Here is a 26450-nt window from a genome sequence, read left to right on the forward strand (position 1 = left end):
TGAGGAGGATGGTGAATAGCATGGGCAGCCAGGAGGAACGCACTGTGAAATGCGTGGCCTATCAGAGTTCGGACAAGCATGTATTCTTATCTGCTGATTATCTGTAGGGCCTCTGTTCCTGTCCACCCTGAGCTCCTGGTCAGCAAGGGCTGCTCTCACTTATGGGCATGTGGCGTAGGATTGTATTCTTTTTACACGTCTGCTTTGGCCTGCAACGTTATACACTTACAAGTGTGATTTACACTCGTAGTTGCATAAGTGAAGCTGCTTGCATTGATTTTTTTTTTTTTGTTGTTGTTTCTCATAATCAGGAGTTTGAGTCTTCTTTCTGATTCTCTATACAATTCAGGCTTCCTGCAGATGAATAGGGCCATCACTAGGTTCTCCTGACTGGATTTTATCAGTTCGCTTTTCTATTCTGATGAGTTTTAGAAGAGATGGTATTCAACCCTTCTTGAACATTAAGTATATGTTAATTAAATAGGCATACTGGTCCATTGCAATTTAGTGAGAAGTTGATGGAAGTAATATATTTTCTCTCAGTTCCGCTTGATTTATACAGTTGCTCTGCCTGTCTGTCTGTTTGAAAGGGATTTTGGTTAACTATCTATAATATTACTAGGTACAAATTCAACTACACTTGAAAGAGGGGTATAAGTCTCAAAGAATGAAGATTTTCCTGAAAACAAAGAGCTAGAATTGGAAAGATAAGAAAATAGTATCTCCAAGGCAAACATTGGCAATTTTCTGGCCATAGTGTGGTGTGGGAAGCTGGTAGTTCCTCCGCACAAATGTAGTCTGGTGTGAGCCATGGTTTGTCTTCTCCCATAGAGTGTGTGAAAGGGCAAATGGCATTGCATTCCTTAGCTTTGCTTTTCATGAAATGGCTTGTATATGAACATTCTCATTAGAGGAAATGTCAGGTACTTGAATCTGATTCTCATTGCTAATTTAGCTGATGTAAACATAGAAATTACATTAGCTTAAACAAAAAGCATCATCAGGCTAAATACCAGGAAGAAATTTGGAATGAAAATGTCTTAAAGGATCCTTAATATTTAATTAATAATATATAGTATGATGATTATTATTATTGATGATCTAACTAATGGACTCAGTTCTTTAATGTAGGTATTTGATGTCCTTCAATGGGAAGGAAATTAATTTCATGCATCACAAATAGTTGATATCTCGTGGTCTTAAATTTTGTGGTGCAAGTGTCAAAATACAGACCTAAAAATTGAGTGACTGCAAAGAAAGCCTTTAATTTTGTGGGGAGAATTCCTTATTCTGAGTACAATCCTATGTAATGTTGCTATTTTTATGAAGTTAAATGAGTTCAGTAGTTCAGATTCTTGGACTCAAGATAATGCAGTGTTACATGTGTTACCTTAGAATGCTGTAATTATTTAACTGGACATTATCTTGAAATGACTGGTCACTTTTTTCTTCCTTTCTCCCCCTTCAATCACAAGCTGAAGCAGAAATTAGATGTTGGTTTCAGTGTTAGAAGATATGCTTACAGGTCTATCAAAGTGGAGCTCAGTATCTGGAGGCAACAGTGAATGAAAATGGTGTTTGGAGTATTTATATGTTGTCATTATCACTTTCACTAGGTACTGTGGCTATTCTATGTAGAACAGCAGGAGTGAAATCTTGCTTTGTGGACAAAAGTAGTTATTCCTGCTTTTTCTTAAGGGCATTTTAAAAATACTTTCGGTACTTAAAAACAAACCCTCCCCCCTTTTCCCCCCCAAAAAACATATAAGCAATCATTTTGTAATGCAAGTGCAGTGTGTGTTCTCCAAATGCTCTATAATGATGGCAAATAGAAATGAGAAAGTAATATGAGTGGGCAGTGTAGCAATTGCCCTGGAAAAGCCTCGGGCATAAAAAATGGAATTGCCGATTCCTGTCGTACAAGTGAAATGACTAAAAGGTCATTCCAGTGTATTAAGGTTAGATATAGCAGAGTGATGTTCTGCAAAGGCCACCTACGTGTCGGAAGTAATCAGCAGTGAATCATCTTTAGCAAGCGGAGCATTTCCCTTAATGCAGACTGTTTAAAAGGCTGCCTCCATTAAAGTTTTGGTAAGATACATAGAACCTTTGAACTATGAATGTCTTTACAAATATTTTAACCAAAACTCACTGTCTTCTGATCTTTACTGATGTCATCTGTTTCCATTTTTAGGTGCTTAGTTTGGAGCGGGTATTGTGTGCACACTCTTAGATCTATTGGATGTTAATGGAAGCTGTGTATTTTCCCTAGCTGATGAAAGAAAACAAAACCAAAACCAGCCCTTAGAAATCTGAGGCCAGATGTGTAGAAAGGGTTGGGTTTTTTTAATTATAAAAACTGCTTAAAGTTTTTCACATCTGAACAGATATACATACATACATGAAGTGCGTATGTACAAATATATGTTGTGCATATATATAAATACGAACACTTGTATATAGATCTGTGTGTATAATGAAAACCATCAATTGTTCTTCAGTTAAAATTAAACGAAAGTCTCATGGCTAACAAATTGACCATGCATTTAAAAAATGTAGATAATTGTAAATACAGTAAAGGATCCCTGAGAAATTTGGCTTGTCTTATCCGAAGTTCACCTAATGCTTACAGCTCCGATGGTACACAAAAGCCAAGAAGTACAAAGATGTTTATCAGAGCAATTGTATAAATCTGTTTCTAGGTTCCTTTGTAGTTAAATCACACATCTGTGGGAGTATAGTAAGAATAGGTTGTACAGCAGCTTGTAAACTAAAGACAATCACTTTACGTAACAATGGGAACTACATGTGAAGTGAGCACAGGATTATGGTGTTCCGAACTTCATAACGCAAACCAATGTGGTCCATCTTCCCTGTGATCTCTCCCCCTTTCAAAGCAGTGACTTTTCACTGGTTTCAAATCAGATGCATGTTTGTAATAATGAGAGACGAAAATACACATAGCTTGTATGATTTCAGTGAACTAGTAAAGTCTGTAACAAGTAACTTGCTTAAATTATAAGTTGTTGTTCAGTCACATAGTGTTTGTGACATGTGGACTCAAAATCTCTTTGAGCTGTGTAGCCTGTTCTTAGAGGACATGAAAACCACCATGTGATAAAGGTGTTGATGGATGTTGTACATACTCATGTGTAACATGATTTACCCGTAATTTTTGGATCTGAGGCTAGGTATAGACTGTAAAGTTGTCCTTTATGGACATGTGTATATATAAATAAATGAACGACAATTTGGAAAATTGTGCATATCACAAACTGGTGACAGCAGGATGCTTAGGCTGCCCTTATACTGATAAAGTGATGTAGCCTGGGGGTTGAGGACATGACTTAAGCATCATGGAGCTTTTACTGGGGTCTGCTTCTGGTCTGTCCTCCTGGACTGACCATGGGCTAGTGGGAGGAGCACATGGTCAAGTGTAGCTTCCCTGGAGCTGAACTGAAAAGCAAATGTAGGCATATGCTTTGAGCAACTGTTACATTGCATATTCTGTCTTTGATGTTGGCTGGCTTGCTGCTCTTCCTCCTTATCTCTTGAATGAGCTAAAAAAACTGTAGAATTTATTTTGTCACTATTTTGCACATGGCACAGAAATCTAACTGTTAAAACTCATCAAGCCTTTATTTTATTTATTCCCATTGATGGGAGGCATAACTAAGAAGTAACAGGGGCTATTGAAACCTTGGTCAAACTTTGTCTCCTGTGAGGTGGTAGAGAGGTAAGTTGATTGTTGATGGATTCAGATTATGCAGTGAGGCTGATGCAGAAGTCATTTCATGTGAAGGGCTAGAGATGTGGAAAGCAAGCATGTAACAGAAGAAGACTTGGAGGGCTCTAGCTGCCGATATGTTAGGTATTTGTGAGGGGGGAACTGTGGGCAAGACCGGGTAGATCTGGTATATAATTCAAATCCTATAAAATAGCTCAAAATGGAAAAGCAACAGGTAGCAATGATGTGCAGGTGAATACATTCTTTTGTCTTGGTGACTTGATTTCTTGTGTTGCCTAAAACAAAGCAGTGACACTTGCTTTGGTAGTCATTTGTTATGTCTTTGAACTGTTGCTTTACTTTGGAGGAGGGAAGTTCAGTGCTGAGTATTGATGAGATGTGACTTTTGAGGGTGCTCCTGAGTTTTCTTAGTTGCGCTGTTCTGTTAAAGTACAGGGAAGTAAGGGAGAGGTAGGGGTGAGTTTGTTGATCGACAGGGTTGGGTTTCTTGTTTCAAGGCTGATGTGAATGTGCCTGAATTGCAGGCACGTGGTTTTGACCTGAAGGAGGCCCTCCACTTAGGAGGGGTAGGAAGTGTTAGGAGTGAAATGCTGTGCTCTGTGCTCAATGTAGGAGCTTAGGAAGGCTGTGGCAAGAGCCTTGCTGGTTAAGAAGCCGTTTCATCAAGGAAAAACAAGACACTTGGGGAAAAAGAGTTCCATTAGCTGGAATTTCTTTGAAAGCTTCCAATAAGGAAAATACCCTAGGTGCTAGGAAGTGTTACTTAACCAAACCAGTTCTCCAAGCAGCATGTAGAGATATAGTATCTGTTAATTATTAAAGGAGAAAGCAGGCACAGTAGTAAGGGAGAGCAAATAATGACTATTAGCTTGGTGCAGGACACCAGGTGGGATGGTGAGTAACTGCATCAATTCAGCTGCATAAACAAAGCTGAGTATGTATGACAAGAATAATATTACCAACAAAGTCATAGGAGTAGTAAGGTCATGGGAGTGGAGTAGCTGTAAATATTTGGCTAGTGTGGAATCTTTAAAGTGCCTGATTAATGTATGTTATCTGTAGGTTATAGAAACTCCCAGGAAACATGTGGCTGTACTGTCAGAAACATTAAACGACTGGCTTCAGCAGAAAAACTGGCTCAATTTCAAGGATTTCTGTGTGTGTGTGTGTGTATGTATGTGTATATATATATAAAGTCCTGCTCAGACTACTCGGGACCTGGTTCAGAGGGGCCCTGGCAGCCAAGCAGTGCTAGCCGTTAAAAAAGTTTTTTCTTAGAAATTTATTTTTTTCTCTCACTAAGTAGTATATAAGAGACTGTACTGTTACACAGGGAGGGAGGGCAACAGAGCTATCTGAACTCATTTTGACCAGTTAAATAAAAGTAATTCATAAAAAGAGTGATTTAGTCTTGAGACTAGTCTAGGACTATTTCTACAGGGACAGCTTCAGATGGAGTAAATTTATTTGTCTTGCAGGCAGTTCAGGCAGGAGGCAGCTTTAGCCTAAAAACCCTGTAGCGAAATTGCATCAGGGCTATGCCTGAGCTTACAGACCTGCTGGAGAGAGAAAGTAGTAAATATGTAGTATTTTTGTTTCATTTATTAAACTTCTGCAGTCTGGCTACAATTGGTGTTTAGCTAAAACATGGGAACATCTATGATGGATTTTTATTCCTTGCAAACAATATTTGAGCAAAGAATTCTGTTTTTAAATAAAGTTTTTTGCCAGATTTGATAAATGTTTCTATTTCTACAGTTCTTCAAGCTTTAGCTGTTGGAAGAGAATCTGAAGTGACATATATTCTAAAAATACGTTTGTAGTAACTATGAACAAACTTTTGACTGCTGTTGTGAGCAAAGGCATTCGGATTCTTGCCCACTGATGTGTAGAAGTGCATTAGGAACCACAGTCTTGGTTACATATGATGGAGGTAACCAAGAATTGTAATAAATTTCTGAGCTTTAAAAATAGCTGCTAGGAGGAAGTGATTTTATGGAATGTCATTAAAGCAGTATTCTCTCATATCTAATAATTGGAAGGAAAATAAACAAGACTTACCAGAAAGTAAAGAATCTGATTCTAGCTAGGAATGAACAATTTACTTTTACAGAGATTAGTTTCCTTTCTGGATTTGTTTTGACAGTTAGAAGTAGAAACATATAAAGGCTTTGGAAACGTGTCCTGGACAGAATACACTCTTTTCTGCATGTTCAGGAAATAATCTAGTGGAGCAGAGATATCTTTTTTGAAATTGCCAAGCCCCCAACCTGTTATATTACTCTTGAAATGCTGAAATAAATATTTTAAAGCTACAGTAGAAAAGAAGCAAGGAATGTTGCAGTGGCTGCAGGAAGAACCATGTAGGGAAAGATGCTGTATGGGTCTTGACGGATTGTATCCTGAGCCTCCTTCGCAGCAAAGCAGTAGTAGAACAGGAGAGGTGCAGGAAAATTCCTTCCTCTTACTGCTCTTCTGTATATAGCGGAAAATAAATCTTTGATATTGAAACCACAGCAGTTTCAGCTGCAAGGGAGAAGGGCCCTTGCAAAAACCCATATATTCTCCATGAAAGCAAGCACGTTCACCCTGTGTGATAAAACCATAGCTATCTCAATAACTACAAGCAACATCTCACTTGATTTCATCATCAGACACAAGTCATAATCCTTGCATGTTGTTTTTAACCTTGGCCTTCTTTGTATGCAAAATACTGTTTCCAGTTCAGCTTGGACGTGTGTGCTTGTTTTAAAATGACAAAAAAGAAAGCTAATAAAAATCAATGATACTTCTACTGAAAATATCAAGATTACAGTCCATTTGTGGTATTTGTATGACTTAGCAGTGTAGAATTTCCTCGATTTTAATTATCTTGCAGTGCTCTTCTTCAAATGGTATTAAAGTATGTGAGTCAAAGGCTGTTTTTGTGAACTTGGAGAGTTCATCGAGAAGGGCAGGCTGTGCATGATGAACACACATGTTTATTCATTATGATTTTCTTCTGGTGTTGCAGGCTAACAGACTCCTAAGTGAAAAATCAAGCACTGTGCTCATAGTTTTGCATTTTCAGCTGCTCAAATGCTCTCTTTTTTTTTGTCTGGCAAAAAAGACAATTCTTCATACTTTTCTCCAGTAGAATATATTGTGACATGTACATGGTGGTTGTACATGAGTGTAACATTGTACACAAATAGGTAGCTGAAAATACGAGCTTAAGCTATGGGTTTCTTTTTATTAATTTACATCAACTACAGTTTTAATAATCAGAGATTATGGGAATGGGAAAATTGGGAGTGTTTTGCCATAGTACCGCACTCATGGACATGCAAACTGCAGCTCTCCAATCCAGATCTAGTTTTTTTTTCTGTCTCCATCCTCCGTTCCTTCACCATCTCTAGATATGCAGGGGTTTTACCCTTTCCCTGCTCCCCCAACTCTATTGCATATTATTTCTCAGGTACATTTTTATTAGCTTTTTAATGTGTTGGAGAGGTTATAAAAGCAAACAATTTTTTTGAGTTAACACATCTCTTGTTGTCATGAACTGTAGTGGGAGTTAAGTGACTGTATGACAAAGTAGCAGTAAGTTAATCATTAAATTTTGAATCCTGAAGCTTCCCAATATTTCAACTTTTTTTTTTTACTGTAAGGTATTTCATCATTCATCACATTGCTCATTGGGTTTTTCTGCAGAGCTCGTATCTCTTAAACCTGTAGGTTTTCAAATGAAATATTTAAAGTATCAATTTAAAAGAGAAACCTCAGACTTGGAATACTTAGTGTTAAATGTGCCATTTATGAACAGTGACTTTTTTGGGCCACTCCACCTACAGCCTTACAGTGATGGTCAAAAAAGTGTAGTACCATGGTCTGATATCAAGTATTCAAATTATATTGCACAGAATGTTTTCATCAACTTCTTGGATGCAGTTTTCTTTTTTTTTTGATAAAGCTCATTCAAATTATTAAGTAAACTAAATTACTGATAATTAAGAAATCAAAGAAAGAAATAACTCATGGTTTAAGAACTGATGCAGGTTCTGTCCCTGTAATATGTAGAAAGATCTTTACCACCTTACAAATATTTACTGCTTTTAAGTAAACAAGTAAATTCTACTTAAGGACAGCTTCTGTCATGCATGTGCATGTAACAATCTTCTCCCCTCTGCCTTGTTCAGTATGATTTATTTTTTAAAATATATTTAGTTCACTGGCATTCTATGGTATTGACTAAGTCTTTGTTCATTTTTTACATTAAATGAGTGAGTTGTAAATTCTTTGGTAATTGGTCACAGTCCCAAGCGAGCCCTGTTTCTGGTGACGGAGGAGAGAAGGAGGAAAGGGAAATAGATGTTGCGGTATGAAATCTGCTGAGTATTTTTCTTATATATTTCACCAGCTATCAGTAAAATCTGTTGCTAATTTAAAAATAATAGAGCATAAAACCAGAGTATATGAAGTTATAGTAAGTGCTGAAGTAAAATAAGAAGTTTTTAAGCTTGACATGATTTCCTATTCATTCTTTAGCTTACCTTACTATTAGGGAGATGAGGAGTTGGCATATATTACTTCCTTGTGCCAAAAAAAATACTTTAAACAACCCAGTCACAATGGATGGACTTGTACTTCTGTTATATTTCTCCAGAAATACATGAGGGGAGGTAAATTATGGGAGGGACTTCTGCCAGAATTGTGAATAAGCCTCGTGGTAATGCAGAATCCCAATCTCAAATGTTTAGTAGAAATCTTTGTGGCATAGCAAAGTGGGTTTTGTTTGGTTTGGGTTTTGGACATCTGTTGTAATAAAGCTTTTTCATATTGTAGAAATGGAAGATATTCAGCGCTTTGTCTAAGTAGTTACACTAATTCTGTTCGTTTGTCACTCAGATATCCAACTATAGGGAGAAAAAAAATCCTACTTTTTTGTTAGCCCATTGTATGATCACATTGATTATACGGAGGGAAAGATGCAGCGCAAAGGTCTTTTCCAAGCCAAACAATTCTGTGAAAGATTGAGACCTTAGGATCTTCATGAAGCATTTATAGAAGCTAGGTTGCAAAGTCGGATAGTATGTTGATTCCAATTTACAGCTAATGTTCAGTTTCTAAATCATTCTTTAGATATATTGGGAAGTGATCTGTGTGTTTGGAGGGAAACAAATCTAGAATGTTTTTCAAGTGCAAAGCAAATATAGGTAGGTATCGATTTCTTTTGCAAAGTGAATTGCCAGTATTTGACTTGGTTGGTGTAAAGATCTTTTTCAGTTTAATAGTTGTGGCAATTTTTATAAGTGGTGAATGGTAATAGTATGAAAATCTGGCTTCTAGGTGTGCTGTTGTCTTGGTGCTACTAATTAGATGTGACATTGAGCTGCTGTTTCACTGCCTGGCAGCGACTTGTGCCCTATAACCATAAACAAATTGATTTGATGTGATGTGTTCAACAAAATAACCAGAAATAGATGTATGGTCGTGGAAATCTTTACTGGTTATGTAGTTGTGTGTTTATACTGCAGTGTTTTGTCCAGAACTTAATTGAAAACAACTCGGTGTGGTTTGGCTGCCTTTCTATGTAGAGAAAGATTATTATATTCAAAACCTTGGCCTTTTTACAGCAATTATTTGGACTAAGCTAGATATAAATCCTCATCTCTTCTGGCCTTGGTAATGTAGAATAGAATTTCAGAAGAATGATCTTCTGGTTTCACTGGGCAAAGGATGGGGTTAGGGGGTTGTACGCAACAGGAACTTCGTTTTGATACAGATGGATCTTCTGTTTAATCTCTGAAGAGCTGTTAGGATGATGAATCAGTTGACTACATCTGCTTGAGTTCCTTTGGGTTTAGCTAGTTCTGTGAGAACGTAGGAGTCTGAAAAATGATCGGGTCGTGCAGGCTTGTGCTCTTAATAGCCGTCTAGTCATTAATATTGATGAGAAATGTTAACAGTTGTCAAGAAGATGGTATGTTTATGCAGTGCAGAAATAACGAACTGTGTTCATTTAAGTCCTGTGATATTTCAAATTATAGAATTATGTTGATTCTAGGTGTGTTTGAGATCCCTGTTGCTTTGACTATGTTATTGCTAAGGGTGTAATTTGTGTTACCTGAAATTATGATGTTTTGTTTGTAAGAGTACGCTTTTTTAAACCTATTTTTTGCACACTATTGTGTAAGTAATTGTTTAGATATGTCACTTCTTTAATAAGAAATGACAGTACTTGATTTTTTTCAACTCTGGTACAAAGCTTAATCTGATAATCCTGTTAGGGCTGAGGGTGGGGTAAGGGCTCAGCCAGGCAGGGGGACAGGGGGAGAGCCAGGAACACCAGCGCGGCTGCTTTGGCCTCCCTGGGGCTTGCTGGTGCCCCAGCCACTGCCCTGGCAGCACCCAGCTCTTCCTCAGAGCACTTCCAGCAGTGAGTCTGCTTCCGGCTCAAATCCCAACGTTTTGCTGAAGGTTCCCAGGCAAGGAGTATTTGTGCAACCCCTGCTCGTGCTGTACCCCAGCTGTAACTGTCTGCAATTAGCATTGCTCTTGCTCTAAAGAAAACACTTCTGCTCTAGAATAAAATCAGCCTATAAATAATGCACTTATTCTTTCCATCAACATTTTTTCCTCCAGAAATGTAACTTTTAAGCCTATTAGGGAGATCTAAGAGTTAGGATTTGTATGCGTTAGAAAGTAGTATTGTAGATTTCATTTCCATGGAAACTGGCATCTGTAACTACAGTGGATAATAACTTTTCATATTTTTAGTTTTGATGGCAATATCTTTGTCAGTAATCAGGTGGTTGATTCTGCTAGATGTGATAAAGTTATCAAGCAGCTCTTCTGTATGGAGGCAAATCTTCTTCACCATGAATGTTATTTCCATTAAAAAGAATTTTTACCTGATAGTCTAATATTTTGAATTTATTATATGAAGATTAATAGTACTTGTTTTATGAATTGGGTACTTCCAATACAAGTATCAGTAATTACTAGCTGGTTTAGAGGTTTTGCCTTTAATGTATACGCTTGAGTATATTTTTCATTTTCTTCCTTCCACCTCAGAAGAGATGAACAAAACCCTGGCTTGACTGACCTCTCATGTGCACGTATTCACAGGGCATGAACTCTTATGTTCTCATTAATCTCCTGGGTCTGTAACTTGCATTGCAGCAATTCATAACATTTATACAAAGAAAATAATTAGGTAAACTTTTATTAATTAATGAACTTTCTCTGTTGTGGTTTTTTTTAAATATCTAGTTTCAGTGACCTTATTTCAGTATTTGCTATTAGACTACCTGAGTTTATTAAATATTTATGTGATGACTGAGTCATGCTTAAGCAATATTGTAGGAAGCCTTTTTTCTATCAAAGACTTAAACGGTGATAGAAGATTGGGGGGGGGGCACGAAATCAATCTTTTCCATTTTTCAGGGCCAAAGGAAATCATCACAGTTGGGTTTAATAAAGACTAAAAGGATGTCAGTGAGTAAGAGCACTTCAAGAAGAGCTACATTGGTGTTTGTACTAAATTGCTCTCCAAAGAGCTCCATGTAAAACTGAAGGTCTGCATTTTACCTGCTTCTGACACTTTGAAGTTAAATGCAGGTTTTCTGCTGCCTTGTTTGTCTTTCACTCCTCCTTTCAGCTCCTGTAATTGCTGCTTAGTAAGAATGCCTCAGCAATTCATGATAATTGCTAAACAGTTTACTTTTTGCATGTCACATAACCTGTTTCCCTGTACAATTGGAAAGTACAGTTTTAGTAGTAGCTTAGTAAAAGAGTTCCTGCAATGTGTCGGAAGTACTGAGGAAAATAAGATGTGGCTCCTTATTTTGTTTAGTAACTAGCCTGTTCTGGGTTTTGCTGATGTCAAATGTTTTTAATGCTCATCCAGCGGACATGCAGATGTTTAACTTTACTACCATGAATTGTCATATTTATTTTAGAGAAATATCACATTATGGTGAAGTTAGACATGCGCATAACATTTGCAGTATTGTAGCCTTAATAAATTATTACTTTAAATACGATCTTGATCCAGTATGTAACTCGGTTCAGAATGAAATTACCATCGTATTTTGTAACATACATTTTTTGATTTTTATAAGATATCATGTAGAACAGAAAATAATGAGGCCCACTTAGCTTGCTGTATAAGATGACTAGTAAAAAATTCCTCAAGAAATTTATCCATAAACAAGCTGTTTCCTAAAAGTAAAAAAAAAACAATCAAACAATCAAAAACAACAAAACTCAACCAACCAAAAAAAACCCCACAAAGAACCCCACACCAAAACAAGACAAAAAAAAAAAAAAACCACACCAAAAACCAACCCTGAAAACTGCAGCCTTTGTCTGAGCCTGTCTCCACATGCACAGACCACAATTCTCATAGCTGGAAAAATTAACAGCAATAGGTCTAACATCCCACTACCATTTTTTTCACTGTTTTATTGTTGTTAGAAGTCTCTATTGTCTCTAATATTCCACAAAAAGCAAAGCTGATGACTATTCCAGACCTCACTAAGAAAGCAGAGGTAGTGAGTCCATTGCTTATAAGCCTGATTTCTGTGTGACACATTTTCTGTACAGACTTTCTATATAAGCAATCAAATGGCATTATTAATAAAAAAAAAAGTGTGTCACACAAAAAAGCCGAACCCACCAACACTCATATAGTTGAGGTGGGTGAAATGTGACATAACCATTCATGGGAAATTCTGTCCCTTAAACACTGCTTCCAATATAGCTTAGAGAAAACTCTGTTGTGTGTAAAGATATTTGAAATAGACAATAGGAGATTAAAAACTGGAAAATAGTGAAAAATCTGAGATAGACACTTTGGAAGTACCCGAAGGTAGGTCTGCACTGTGGTACAGCACTATAATATTGAGATACCTGATGTAACTCAGCAGTACCGACGTACCTGTACTAAGATTTAGTGCTATCTCAACATCAAACTCGGAGTGGGCTAATTCATCTCGTGCTGACTAGTTTGACATCAGAATACAGACTAACAGGTTTAAAGGCAGCATTTACATTTCTGTGTTTTAGTCACAGGAGAGCATAAGAACTGATTACTTACTGGCCGTTTCCAGATGCCAGTAAATTTAACAAGTCTGTTGAAGGCAAAGGTGTTTCGTGTGTGTTTGCAGAGGTTTTTGGTTGGTTTTGTTTTGGTTTTTATTGTTCTTAGCAAATGGGAGAAGAATTGGAAAGTGGTGTGTAGGTCATGTGCATCATCTGCTGAGTGGGAGAACAGTAAACACAATTTAAAAAAAAACCCCACCTTTTTCTGGAGCTGAATTTTTCACATCTTAAAGTATTTAAAAGATCTAGTGCTATTAGGACTCCAGTGTTTGTTTCTTAACTCCTCTCTGCTTTATTTTCTAGTCCTTGAACTTAGCCATTACAGAAGGTACAGTTGATGTGATTCCTCTGCTTTAATCTGCAGTCAGAGCTCCCTTGGAGAAGTCCATGGCAGTCGCACTAAATTTGCAGATATGCTCATGATGGTGGATGAACGCCTGAGTCAATCCATTGCGTTAGAAGTGGGTAACTTTATAAAATCCCTTTCAAGGAAACATGAAGAGTCCATAAACCAATGACTTTAGTGTCTGTTCAGTGATGCCCAAAAAGGCTCAAAGGTGTAGCCAGTCCCATAAAGCCATGTATGGTATGAGTGGTCACTAGTGGCATCAATACCTAATTTGCCAGTTAGTAATTGGTGTTTCAGTTGGTTAAGTATACTCCAAGCATTTTCAGCTGATATATAAAATGCGAATATGCATGAAAAACCCGCTAATTACAAAACTGGCAATATTGAATAAAACTAAACAAGCTGAAGAACCTACTTCCTAATACTGCAGATATTTGTACCGGAGGAGTTGTGTGACTAATCATTCTCAAGATGATTTTGAGTGTCAGTTGATTCCTTTGTTTTACTGATAAAGACTTTTTTCCAAGATAGAATGCATTGTTCAAACTTTCTTGGTGTGAAAGACGATTGGCCTAAACGATTGACTTTTTTAGTGGATGACATTAGGCAAGTGAACAGAGGACAGATACTTGAGCACAGAAAAACCTCTCTAGAGTCCCTGGTTTTCAGAGCAGAGTAAGAGCTGCAGTGGAGGAAAGCAGAACACCAGGTAAAGCAAAAAGCAGGTAAATAAAATAGTCTAAACTTTGGACTGGTCCAGAAACCCACTGTAAACACTATGGTGAATGCTGGGTAGAGGCAAGGGGTTGTTTAAGTATTAAACTAAGTGGTATTGAATGGATTAAGAAGATGTGGTTATGCACCTAAATAAATTCCATAATATCCCTGTGGAGACAGATTTCTGATAAAACTTTCATACTTTTGTATTGGCTGTAACTCGGTCCTGTTTGCCATGAACTTTTATTTTTGTTGGTGATATCTACTTATGGTGAAAGCTTATTCTGCAATTGCTAGCTTTTTCCAAACTTGTTTCGGTTTTCTTGTTTTTAATGGTTTCATCAAATGCCTTCTTCCAAGGAAAACAGGCAGAAGAATATCTTTTTGGCAGTTGCTCAGTTGTGCACTGTAAAACAAATTGTGCTTATGCTATTCTGGCCCTGTAGTTTTGGGCTTTGGGGCTGTGACACAGAGAGAAGAAAAACATCTACTCCTTCAGTAAAGGATAGATGGAAATCCTCTCAGAATGTTCAACAAAATTGCCTTTTTTTCCTTTTTGAGTCATGTTACTAAGGAGTGTATCGTGAGATGGGTGATACCTGTTTCCTCTCACTGTCTCCTCTAGCCTGTATAAATAACCTAGCAATTGCTTCACTGTGCAGGTCATATATAATGATTGCATTCAGTAATAGAGTTGAAAAAAACAATAATGTTTAAGTCCATATTTTAAAGATATATGCGAAAAACCTTTTTAAATAATGTAAATATCTGAGTCTTCAGAATAGAAGGAATGACTTCCTAGTTTTGTACTTTAATGTTTTGGGAGGGAGTGTGTGTGTGTGTTTAATATGAAATATTCCTTCCTTTCCTCTCAGCATGCACGGTTGTCTGAGAGAATGTAATATGTTACAGGCATATTCATAGGCATTTTATCTCCTTTTCCCCAAAACACATTACACCATACCTTCCAAGAATGCATAAGATCCACTGTAGTCACTCTAATGAGCTGGAAAAAAATTAAGGTTTTATCTACGACACAGCACTGACGTGGTGTCAGTCTGTCATACATACAGCGTGTTACATACCACTGATAGGGAAAAAGAAGGACTTGCAATAACATTATTCTTCAGTTGATGTCAAGCCAAGTAGTAAGATTTTTTTTATATGTACTTGAGTGATCAAGCTTTTCTTAGTGTTTATTCAAAAGAATATGAAATGCTTACTACTTAATTTTAATAAGGCTTTATTATGTTAATGTTTGCAAATAGTTAAGCAAATATGAAAGGTTAGTTACAGAATAAAATTAAGCTTTCAAAAACCAATTTCCTTTTTAGTTCCTGAAAATAAATCAGGGCAAAAGTCTTAGCTCTAATTATCATACTGTGGCTTAATATTGTGACTTTTTTTGTGACTGTATTTTTGTATGCATCTAATAGTTTTTAAAGTTTAGCTGAATGATGTTGCATTACTAGTAAGAGGTTATCAGACATGCTTTTCCAGATGTTGTAATCTCCATATTTATTGGTGGACATTATTTATTATGTCTTGTCTTAGAAATTCTGAATGGGAGTGCTGTACTTAACTAACATTCTTACCTCTGTATTCAAAAATAACCTAACCTTTTAGATACAGTTTTGCAAGTAAATGAGATGGCATCACATTTGTGTGTTGTCTCTAAGAAGGATGTTTATTTATCATCCCTTTGCATTTGCAAATTCTTTCAGACTGATAATTTAATGAAGCATTTGAAGATTAAAACTGTATCCTGTATTGACGGTAGTCTAAATATTCAGCCGTTTAAATGGTATGAGCAAGTTATAAACTTCCGAGTTATCACTGTGTAACTGTGCTGTTCAGTATCAATGTATTAAAAAAGGTTGGAAACATTCATTTTTCACTGACATCCAACATCTGCTAGGCTTTCAAAATGACAAGGCTGAGGTAAGGAAAGGCTATGAGGCACGGCATAATTTTCTGCTGCATTGTATTTCCAGAGCGTACTCCCAGCTGAACTGAAGGCAGTGGTGGGGCTGTGCTCTACAGTGGTTCATATGCTGATGCATATAAATGAACTAAAGCCTGTATTGTGAAATCAATGCTTATAGACTTTGTTCTGTAAGAGTTAGGCATCTACAGCGCCACATCAAAATGTTTTATTAATTTTAAAGTGAGTGGACACTTCGTGTCCTCTTCTTGTGTTTTTTCTTGAGTAACAAAACACTAAGGAAACTAGTTTTCCCCCTTTGCCCCCCCCCCCCAAGTCATTCCTGATCTGTTATATCTTAATCTCAACAAGTATTTCATGAATAGTCCAGGAGTTGCTTACCTTTTTAAAGAAAGGTACATTTGATAAGTTGTATGACACATTTTAGCTCTAACTCTTTCAATATAATTTACTCTGAATGTACGCCTTTCACTGTCAGGCACGTAGTATTGTCTGCTTTGCCTTGCTCTTTGTTTAAGTAACTACTAAGGTTTGCAAGAACTAGTAAAACAAAAGTGTTAATTAAATCAGATTAAAATAAACTTGCTTTAAGATGGTATAGGTAGTTGGTTAAAATTTCTCTTTGTCCTAGGCACAGCTGTTAATTTTTCTCCCTTGCAGCAATAAATGTCCTTTCATTATCAGCAATCTTCTAAGCTCTGTGTCATTAAGCTGATTTTTGTCCTTCTGATGTTTCTTATTGCAGTAGATCTTTGACTCTTGGTGTTTATTATGAAGTTTTAATTTAAGGGAGAGGCAGAAAAGCATAAAGTAGCTGTGCTGAGTGTACAAAGGTGCTGATTTTGTGAGTGTACTTGGAGGGGTGGGGGGTTGTTTGAGAGCTTGAAACAGCATTGACCTGCACTGCTGCTAGCCTGAGATACTGTGGTGTTACTTGGTTGAAACTCAGAGTTGCCAGAAAGAAAAATCAAGGAAACTATTCATCTGGTTTGGGTTGATAAATAAAACCAGTTTACTTCATGAGAAAGCTCGCGACTGTGCCAAAGTTAATAAAAAGTTGAGATGAACTTTATGTTCAAAGACTCTCTCCTTCCAAAAAACAGCTTTCCATCAGATACTGCTGGAATATTGGAAGTCTCTTCACCATCAGTGAGTCATACGTGCTGTAATCCACAGTCGGTATCCCTGCATGGGAGCCAAATGTTCAGAGGTACCTACGTGTCTTTGGTCCCAGCTGTCCCTTCTTCTTTTTGTGTGGTCTCGCCCTGGGGGGGAGGGAAGGGTGGAAAGTTGGGAATCACCTCAGAAGTTTCTGGTCTTTTACAGTAGAGAATGTTTTCACTGTTAAGTCATCCGCTATTGAGATCTGCTCAAAGTAGTCCTTGGATTCAAAGGAAGCTCAAGAGGATGAGGGTCTGTACTGACAAACTCTGAGAAAGCTTTCGGTAGCGTTTTTTTTTTTCCTTTTTGGTATCTAATTATGTCCCTTTCCTATATCTTGCTCGTCACATGATTGCAAGTACTAACAGTGGTTAGAAGTCATTGCTGCCTTCCTTCAAAATGCTAGATGTTGCAATACCAGCTCCTGTTTTCCTTTGGACATTCTCTTTTTTCATTTGAAAAAGGCTTGTTGCTTTCTGAAGAATGGGTCTTTAGAGAGGTTATTGCTTCTGTGTGTCACTCTGAAGGGATGAGAAAACATCTGACCATAAAGGAACGTAGACTTGCATGAGGTATCTCCTGTAAACATGTTACGATGGCCACCTTCCTTCAGCACTGGGATGGTTTTTTGATCTACTTAAAGACTGATTGCACAAGAGTTATCTCGTGTTGCAAACAAACATACAGCAATGTTTCTTCCGCAGCGATGCAAAACTAAGACTGAGTGTCTTACGTGAGCTGTGACTTTAAAATGTCTCAGTTGACTTAACTCCAGTTCTGGGTGTTAAGATCCAGAACTTGTATAAGATTTCAGAAGAAACTATGTATCATCAAAATAGACGTATCCCTAAAGGAATGTAATTAAATGACCAGAATAACTTAGTGTTAAGAGGAAAATCATTGTTTTGTCTTGTCATTTGTGTTTTTTCCTCTCCACCACTCTAAGGATCCATTTATTTCCTGAAACTCTCTCACTAAAGGGCTTTATACTTTAGTGGACTAAAAAAAATTAGGGGGAAAAAATGGTTATAGTTTGCTTTTCAGTCCTTTGTAATATTCCTTAATTGTGAGGTTACTTTCTCATGTTCGTTATGATAGTTTCATTATCTATGCAAACACAAGGATTTGGAAATCTCTTTCCGAACATAATCATTTAGAGCAAGACTTTGAAAGGAACCATCATAGGAAAATTGAGATTTGAGTATTTGGACTCTGTGGCAAATCCCAGAAATAACGATCTCCTTGTTGCCTGATAATAACATGCACAGCTACATAGCATAGGGGAGTGATGTTTGGAAGGAGTTTTTGTTGCAGATTTGTATGCTGCTACAGCAAATTCATGTTATTTGTGGTTTTGACAGTTAAAATATACAAGTGTTGTTTGAAATTGTAGTAATTGTTTATGTTGTTTCCTTACAGCACATGCAGTGTTTGTGAATTGCTGCCTTAATGCCATATTGTATATAAATAAGGACTAAAGGAGAAGAGTAATTATTTTCTTTAAAAACATTTCTCTTCTTCCAGAGGCATTTCTAATACTTTTTCTTTGTTTCTTAACACTTCCGAGTTTATTATTTAATTTTTAAAATTTAATTATGTATCAAAGTTTCTTTGGTGTAAATGGGAATGGCCTTTAAAACAAACAAACCAAAACCAAACCAAACCGAACCCCAAAACCCTACCACAGTTGTTTCTGTAGGCAATTATTTACTTATTTGCGTTATAGAAGAGCCTTGAGTCTTGGAACTGCAGTTAAGCTTATATTTGATCTTGTTATTCTTGCATGCGTTACTGGGTATTAACAGTAGACATGTTAAAGTTTGAGAGAAAATATTATCTTTAAGTGACTGTGGGGAACTCAGAAGGTTAATACCAAACTTCAAAAGTTCATGCAAGTCTACTTCTTCAAACTTACTGCTCTTCTTAAGCAAACTGCTAAATAGTGTAGCATTTTTATTTGTTTTATTTTTTTTATTTAACTGAACAACAATTAACCTTAATAGCACCACATCTTCGGTTTTGTTATGGGAAAGGAGTGAGAGCAATGCAGCCGAGGAGTGTGTCATACACTGAAGCTGAGTAATCCACTTCATCTGTGGAAAGCCCTTGCACAAAACTAAGCAAACGAACACATCCTCAGAAGAGGAGGATCAACTCCAGACAGTTCAAACATAGACAATTGAATAACAACAAAGTAAATGCAGGATGGAGGGAGAAGACTGTCTACCTAAACTCAGTAAATTGAAACCAAATAGAAAATTTCCTGCAGAGGTTTTCTACAAACAGTGTCTGTCTCTCTGTTCTTGGGAATCAAAAAAGCAAAATAAATTTCTGTCCTTGAAACTGAAACATAGGCTGTGAGCTCCCCTTTCAAACAGACAGAATATACTTTGGAGGAATGATAGTAGACAGTCATTTGAGAGTCCAGAGGGAGTGTCCTTTAGAGGGGAAAAAAAGTATATTTTTAAGTTCACTAAGGACAGAAGGACAGTCTTTATTAAGAAAAAAGTTGCCAAAGATCTCAGACACTGAGGCGTGTAAACAATTGGTCACTACCTAGATAAATTCTTCCATAGGGACTTCCAAATTTATAAGGGATCTGTGTATAAGTGTGGGGTGAAACTCTACAACAGAGACTGTACCTCAGGCATTTTTATTTTTTTTCAGAAGAAATTATTTGAGATTATTGTGTTAAATTTTATCTTGTATTTGTGTTGCAAGATAAATATGAGGAAATGATTCTGGGTTTTTGAAGAAAGTTCTTAGGCTATTCTTAATGTAGAATTGTTCTAAATATACTTTAGCAACCTGTAAGTACATAATAGTTTTCTCACTGCAAACACCTTTTGTATAAACGACTGAAGAGCTACTTGAGCTAACAGGTTTTATAGCATGAATGTGGTATATTCAGAGTGATACTGAGATTGATGGTACAGTGCTCCTTATAATAAAACTTCTTCGTATTAAAATGGAGGATGAGGTTATGTTTTGTTGTTAGGTCTGGGGCTTTTGGTGAAGATGAGCCACGTATTGCCCTTCCTGCTGATTTGTATTTGCACAGTACTGTTATTATTTGTATATAAACTATTTTATACATGTTTGTTCATATACATATTTTTATGTACATATTTTGCTGACAATTCCTTGTACCGCTTTCTAGTTTTGGCATATTCCTTGCACCGCTTTCTAGTTTTGGCATGTTTGTTTCTTCAGATCTGATGATGTTTGATTCCATCTTTCCTGCAAGGTGTAGACTGGATTGGCAGATAGTGAATCCATTATGTGATAATATACTCAGTGAAGTCAATGGATGTCCTAATGTAACTCTTTTCGTAATCTCAGTTGTATAATTTTAGTTCAAACTAGATGGCTATTAACCGTGAATCCTTCCCACAGCTTGACATGCTCTTAACTTCTTTCTCTCTAGGCAGAACTAGTGAAAGGGAATCTACAAAGCGTTGGGCTCACGCTCCGCCTTGTGCAGTCCAAGGAAGAAGATGCAGGGCATGTTGTTATTGAAACTGTGACTCCAAACTCACCTGCTGCAGCTGCTGATCTACAGAGGGGAGACAGACTTCTAGCAATTGGCAGTGAGTAACATGTCAGCTTTTTTTAAAATAAGTCTCATCTTGCAAACTGAAAGGTGGCTGTGCATACAGTTCAAATTGACTCCCTTTCTCAATAATTACAGCTGTGCCTGTCATGCCCAATAAAAACTGTTTGTGTGTTTATGGCTGCTTACAATTATCATTCGTTTAATCCTTTGTTAAATGCCTGCATCTGAAAAGTCCAAATTTATGATGAGACTAATAGCAAAGGTTAAATATGTTAGCATATAAAACCAAGATTACTCTTTAAGATTACAGCAGTAACAAACAGCAAACTGGACTGTATATGTTAGTGTCGCAATTCAGCTCCTGAAGCAATATGTTTCTATTAATAAAGCAGAAAGGATCCAACTGCTACATTTCTGTTCAGCTCTTCTGTCATAATTGACTTCCTCTGTTAGTGAGCAACAGTGTTATTACCACTATTAAAGTTCTAAACATATTTGTCAACTATTTTTAACCATTTTCAAATTTAACGATTTTTGTCTTTTTTTTTTTTTAATAGGTGTTAAAATCACATCAACTGTCCAAGTGTTGAAACTTATCAGACAGGCTGGGGACAGAGTTTTAGTCTTTTATGAAAGGCCTGTTGGGTATAATCAGCATGGTTCAGCGCTGCAGGATGGATTTGGACAACTGGAAGACTCTGCTTTCTTGACACAGCCAGAAGATGACCAAGCTAGTTTATCAGCTGATGTTGACAACAGAGACTTTGATTCAGAATTTGAGGACTTAGCTTGTGAATCACCTGACCAAAAAGAAGATCTGCCAACAACTCCGAGTCCCAAACGTTCAGTAGTAATACTTGCGGCTAAACCACTTGGAACTATATCTCCCATTCTGAATCGAAAGCTACACTTAGGAAGTTATCAGGCAACATCAAAAACGCAACAAAAAGATGGAGCTAAAGTGGCAGCGCTCAAAACGATTGAGGGTTCAGATGCATCACAGCAATTGGTTAAACAAGTGCAAGGATCCAGTACTAAGCCTCCTGTGCCACCTAGGCCACAAAGTAAGCCTATTTTGCCTACGAGTGAAACTCAAAATCTGTTGGAAACTGGAGGTGTATCTTCTGAAAAACCAGAGAGGCCACCTCCACCTACAAATAACGGAGACAAATGTACAGAGAAGGTCGTAAAGAATAGTGATCAAGTAGAAGACCCAACGGTATCAAAAGTAATAACAGCACCAAAACAAGATACTTTAAAAGATGGACTTTCAGAAAATGCGCGTAGTTACAAAGATAGTGGAGATGATCATCGAACATGGGAATCACCAGAAATTCCTTATAAAACCCGGCAAGGCCGATGGCCAAAGACAAGAACATCTTCCTGTCTGTTTGAAGTAGAAGGATACCATAAGTACCTTAATGTTGCACTGTGGTGCAGAGACCCTTTCAAAGCAGGTGGTTTTATCTGCTTAGGATATGCAAGCATAAAACTTGAAGAAATTGCTTTAGATTGTTTAGCTACATCCTCAATGGAATATAGTAGAACATTTAAACTGGATGCTCCTACACCTAAAGCAGCAGTCACTAGAACAGCATTGCGTAATTTGACAACCCATAAGGGATTCAATGAGAAATTTTGTTATGGCGATGTAACTTTACACTTTAAATATTTAAAAGAAGGTGAAATAGATGATTCAAACTTTCTCCTGGAGAAAGAAAAGGAGTGTCATTTGGAAGAAGAAGCTCGTGCAGCTCAGAAAGAGGATCCTTACTCGGGACAAATTGTTCTTACGGAGAACAAGCATAACTTTCAAGATACTCAGTTTCACAATCCAACTTGGTGTGATTACTGCAAAAAGAAAGTATGGACTAAAGCGGCTTCTCAGTGCATGTTCTGTGCTTATGTTTGCCATAAAAAATGTCAAGAAAAATGTCTAACTGAGACGCCCTTTTGTGTAGGAGCTGAAAAGCGACTTGAACGAACTGTGGGAGGTTGTAGAGCAGAAGGACAGGAAGCTCCCCAAGCTGCATCCTCCTCTCGTGTTGATTCAGAATCTAAGTCTGTTAACAGAACTACAGGTCTGACCAGGCATATCATCAATACGAGCACCCGTTTGTTAAACCTTCGTCAAGTCCCCAAAGCTCGCCTTGCTGAGCAAGGAACAGAGGTGGTAGAACCTTCACCAAAGCACACACCCAACACTTCTGACAATGAAAGTAGTGATACTGAAATCAGTGGGCCAAGCAGTCCTTCAAAACGTGCAGCAGGTACTGGGATAAAGTTGGTCCGAAAGGAGGGTGGTCTAGATGACAGTGTCTTCATTGCAGTTAAAGAAATCGGACGTGATCTCTACAGAAGTTTACCTACAGAGGAGCGTTTCCAGAAATTAGAATTTATGTTGGATAAGCTGCAGAACGAAATAGACCAGGAGCTGGAAAATAATAATTCACTTGTTAAAGAAGAAAAAGAGACGACCGATGCAAGGAAAAAAATCTTGATTTCTGCTGCGCTGGCTAAGTCGGGTGAAAGACTGCAGGCCCTGACGCTGCTGATGATCCACTACAGAGCAGGCATCGAGGATATCGAGTCTTTGGAGAACATGTCATTAGAGCGGCAGTCCAAAAGAGTGACTAAAGATTCAGAGGAATCCAGTATAGCAGAAGAAATGGATAACGAAGATGTCAGTCTGACAGAGGCTCCAACATTCAACATCATATCAGAAGAACCAGTTGATCCACCTCAATCAGTAGACTGATATTTACATATTTAGCCTTTGAAGGAACAGACTAAAGGAATACTTTGCACTTAATTACAAACACATGCAAATTAAATTAAAACACTGATAAAATGTACACGTCCTGCTTCTCCACAGTTGTTTGCCTGTGTAAGAGTACAGCTAATAATGGTTCTTCTCCAGCTACAGCACCATCATTTTGTTAAATTGGCTGGTTAAAACTACATTTTGGGGTTTATATTGGAAATTTATTTTTAGTAACTTATTTTTATTTTTTCTAATTATGTAACCTTACCATTTCACATTAATGTGTGGTGTCTTTTAATGTATTACTTGCCCACCGCCTTTTTTTTTTCTTTTGAGCTTGTGTTTTCAACAGGAAACTGGCAGGACTTTCAAAATTTTTAGTTTCCATTTTATCATGAAAAAATTATAAGCTTGTTGCATGCCTAAGCTGATGACTGACACAGAAGTCACGGAGGGACCAGGCTTTAAAAGGTTCATCACAGTTACTGTATGTCTTCTCGATAGTTCTGTATTTTTTTGCCAAACATATCATGAAGCAAACAAAAGGTCTTTCATTTTGTTGTTAATATTTACTGAAGTTAACATTGCATATCATTTGTTTCCTGTGTTTTTGTTAAATATAAGAACTTTTCATAGATTGTAATTAAAATGAAATATAGTAATGCTATGCTAAAAAAAAAAAATCCTCCTTAGAATTTTGGGCTATTGTATCCTGATTGAATAACACTAGATACCAAAGTACATACCAGCATCTCATAATTTAATTGGGAATATATTTGAGATAAGACACTTTGCCTTCCAGAATAAAATTATATGTTTAAGTGTTGTTGTATTATCTGATAGTTTGATAAAGGAAAATTGTTCTTCCCAAGAGCTGGAGGTTTCATTGCATTCTATGAAAAAGCATGTAAGGATGGTTTAAGTAATTTAAAAAAAAAAAAAAAACCAAAACCAAAAATTTTGCTGCAGACATTATCTCATTTCAGAAAGCTTAAGGTACAAAATATCAAATAGCTAAATGTGTTCTCTCAACACTTTTGAGTGATCATACAGTGGTAAGTTGCATTAAGCTTCTCAGACAAAAGATGCAGTCTGAGCAGAAGGATCACCTTTGTTGGAAAACTGTCCTATAGTGTATATAACATGTTTTATTTGGGTCAAAATAAGTGAGTCTAGTAGAGATGAGGAAGAACTTCAGCCAGCAGCTTTTGAAGAGAACTATCTGGTCTTGTGCTATATGTGAACTGTGGATCTTAGCATCACCTGGCTAAGGCCGTTGTTCTTATTTATTTCCTGTAAACATGTCTTTGTTTCATCTTCTGTGTATAGTAGTGCTGTATAAAATATCATCTTTATTTTAGGTACTGTGTTAGGTACTGGTATCGTTATCACTGGTAGTAGAAGAAAAACACCTTTGTGGAAATGGAGTTGAATCTAAGATGGTAACTCCTCTAAATTTTCAGGCAGTCTGTAATGTACCTTTCCGTTAAATTTGCTTCTCAGTTTATTTTGTGATGGGCAAAATTAAGAAGCAATGGTTTTCACAGGTGGAAAAGCATATTTGTACTTCTAAACGAAACGGCCACTTCCACTCATGCAACTACTTGCACTTTTTTGTGAGTTCTGGGCAGTGGATACTTACTTAGTTAATGTATGGAAAACACTATCCATGCTAAGATAGGCATGTGACACACTTCTGAAATTAAGCTTCAGCAAATAATCGCACAAAATTAGCTTCCCTTATTGACTAAAAGTTATTTAACCTGTACTTGCTTGAGATGCATATTAAGACTTCCCCACTCCATTTTCTCGGTGGCTTACCATTGGTGGTGATCTGCATTCAGTCTCCATCAGTGTTTGCTCTTACTATAGAGGTTTTCAAATATATCCAAGTACTTCATTAAAACCCTGGTACACATGAAGGAGCTGTGAAATCAATGCAAATACTGATTTAAAAATGCATTCGAGGTTTTAAATTGACTTGTGTAATACAGTGGGTAAGAAAAGCTGGATATAGTTTTCCTCGTATAGCGTTGATGATGATGATTGTAAGAGATAAATTAAATGTAGTGCAATATTTTTAAATATACCGAATGGGAAAGGGCAAAATAATTGTATTTTAGTCATAAGAAGGAAAACATTAATTCCTATCTGGCATTAATTACAATAAATGATTAATCTTGAGGGGAAAATTGTAATACTACATTCCTGATGTAATCTTTGCTTCATGCTTGACTGTAAATAGCTGAAAATAAAGAATACCACAGAAAACAAGAATATCTTGACTTAATGATATCTGAATAGGTGGCAGCTACACACATTTGCAGAAGATCTGCCTAATATGATTTTGTTGGCTATTATTTTATCATGAGAATAAGCTTTAATAAAATAGTTTTGCTAAATTATCAACTTCTTTGCATTGTGTTAGTATTTTTTTTAAACATTTGTATTACAGCAGTTTATCGTCTAAAGCTACTACTTAAAGGAGAAATCTTTGGGAGAAAAACGCACATTTTTGCATTAAGTGTAACTACTGTTTGCTGGATTAATTGGTCTTTCTATTTGCATATGCATTTATTTTTTTATTTTACACAGTTTAATAGTAGACAGATGTCTTTCAAAATGGTGATTCCAGTTGATTCTTTGTGTAGCTAGAGAATCTTTTAAAATGCTAAGGATGTTTGTGGGTTGTGGTTTTCTTTTTTTTTTAAATTGTCCAAGAAAAATTCTTCTGATTTGCCCTGTCCTTCAGAAAATGTAACTTGATAATAACTAAACAAATCTTTACTGTTTACTGGCTCACTTTTCTCTAACAGTAAGATGCTGGTCTGTGATGCCCCAGTAGAAACCTGGCTCTGTCTGCAGAAGAGGAATGTAGTGAATTTGTCTGTCCTCAGGCTTCCTTCTCATACTCATCTTGCTTTGCAAATTAATGTGAACTCTTCTGTAATTTTGATCTGCTCAGAAGTACAAAACTAAGCCATGAAATAAGCCATTCAATGCTTTTTTGAAATTTATTTATGTATAAGTTGCTATGTTTGCATTATTTTTATGCTTCTGAATTTTAAGCAGTACATTAGTTAATCAGCTGGCAAATAAATGAACATGTCATGCGATAATTTA

The 26450-nt window shown here is 36.8% G+C and overlaps 1 protein-coding gene across 1 annotated transcript in view; it reads left to right on the forward strand.

Annotated features, from left to right (window-relative positions):
* PDZD8 (PDZ domain containing 8) overlaps window positions 1–25595 on the forward strand; it is a 62983-nt gene extending 37388 nt beyond the window's left edge. The window contains exons 4-5 of the mRNA XM_086616825.1: window positions 20435–20597; window positions 21121–25595. Of these exons, the coding sequence (XP_086472951.1) occupies window positions 20435–20597; window positions 21121–23321 (2364 nt within the window). The 3' untranslated portion in view covers window positions 23322–25595. The remainder of the gene's footprint in view (window positions 1–20434; window positions 20598–21120) is intronic.
* Window positions 25596–26450: the final 855 nt, after the last annotated feature.

Source organism: Tauraco erythrolophus, chromosome 9 (genome assembly GCF_009769465.1).
Source record: "Tauraco erythrolophus isolate bTauEry1 chromosome 9, bTauEry1.pri, whole genome shotgun sequence".
Classification (NCBI taxonomy): Eukaryota; Metazoa; Chordata; class Aves; order Musophagiformes; family Musophagidae; genus Tauraco; species Tauraco erythrolophus.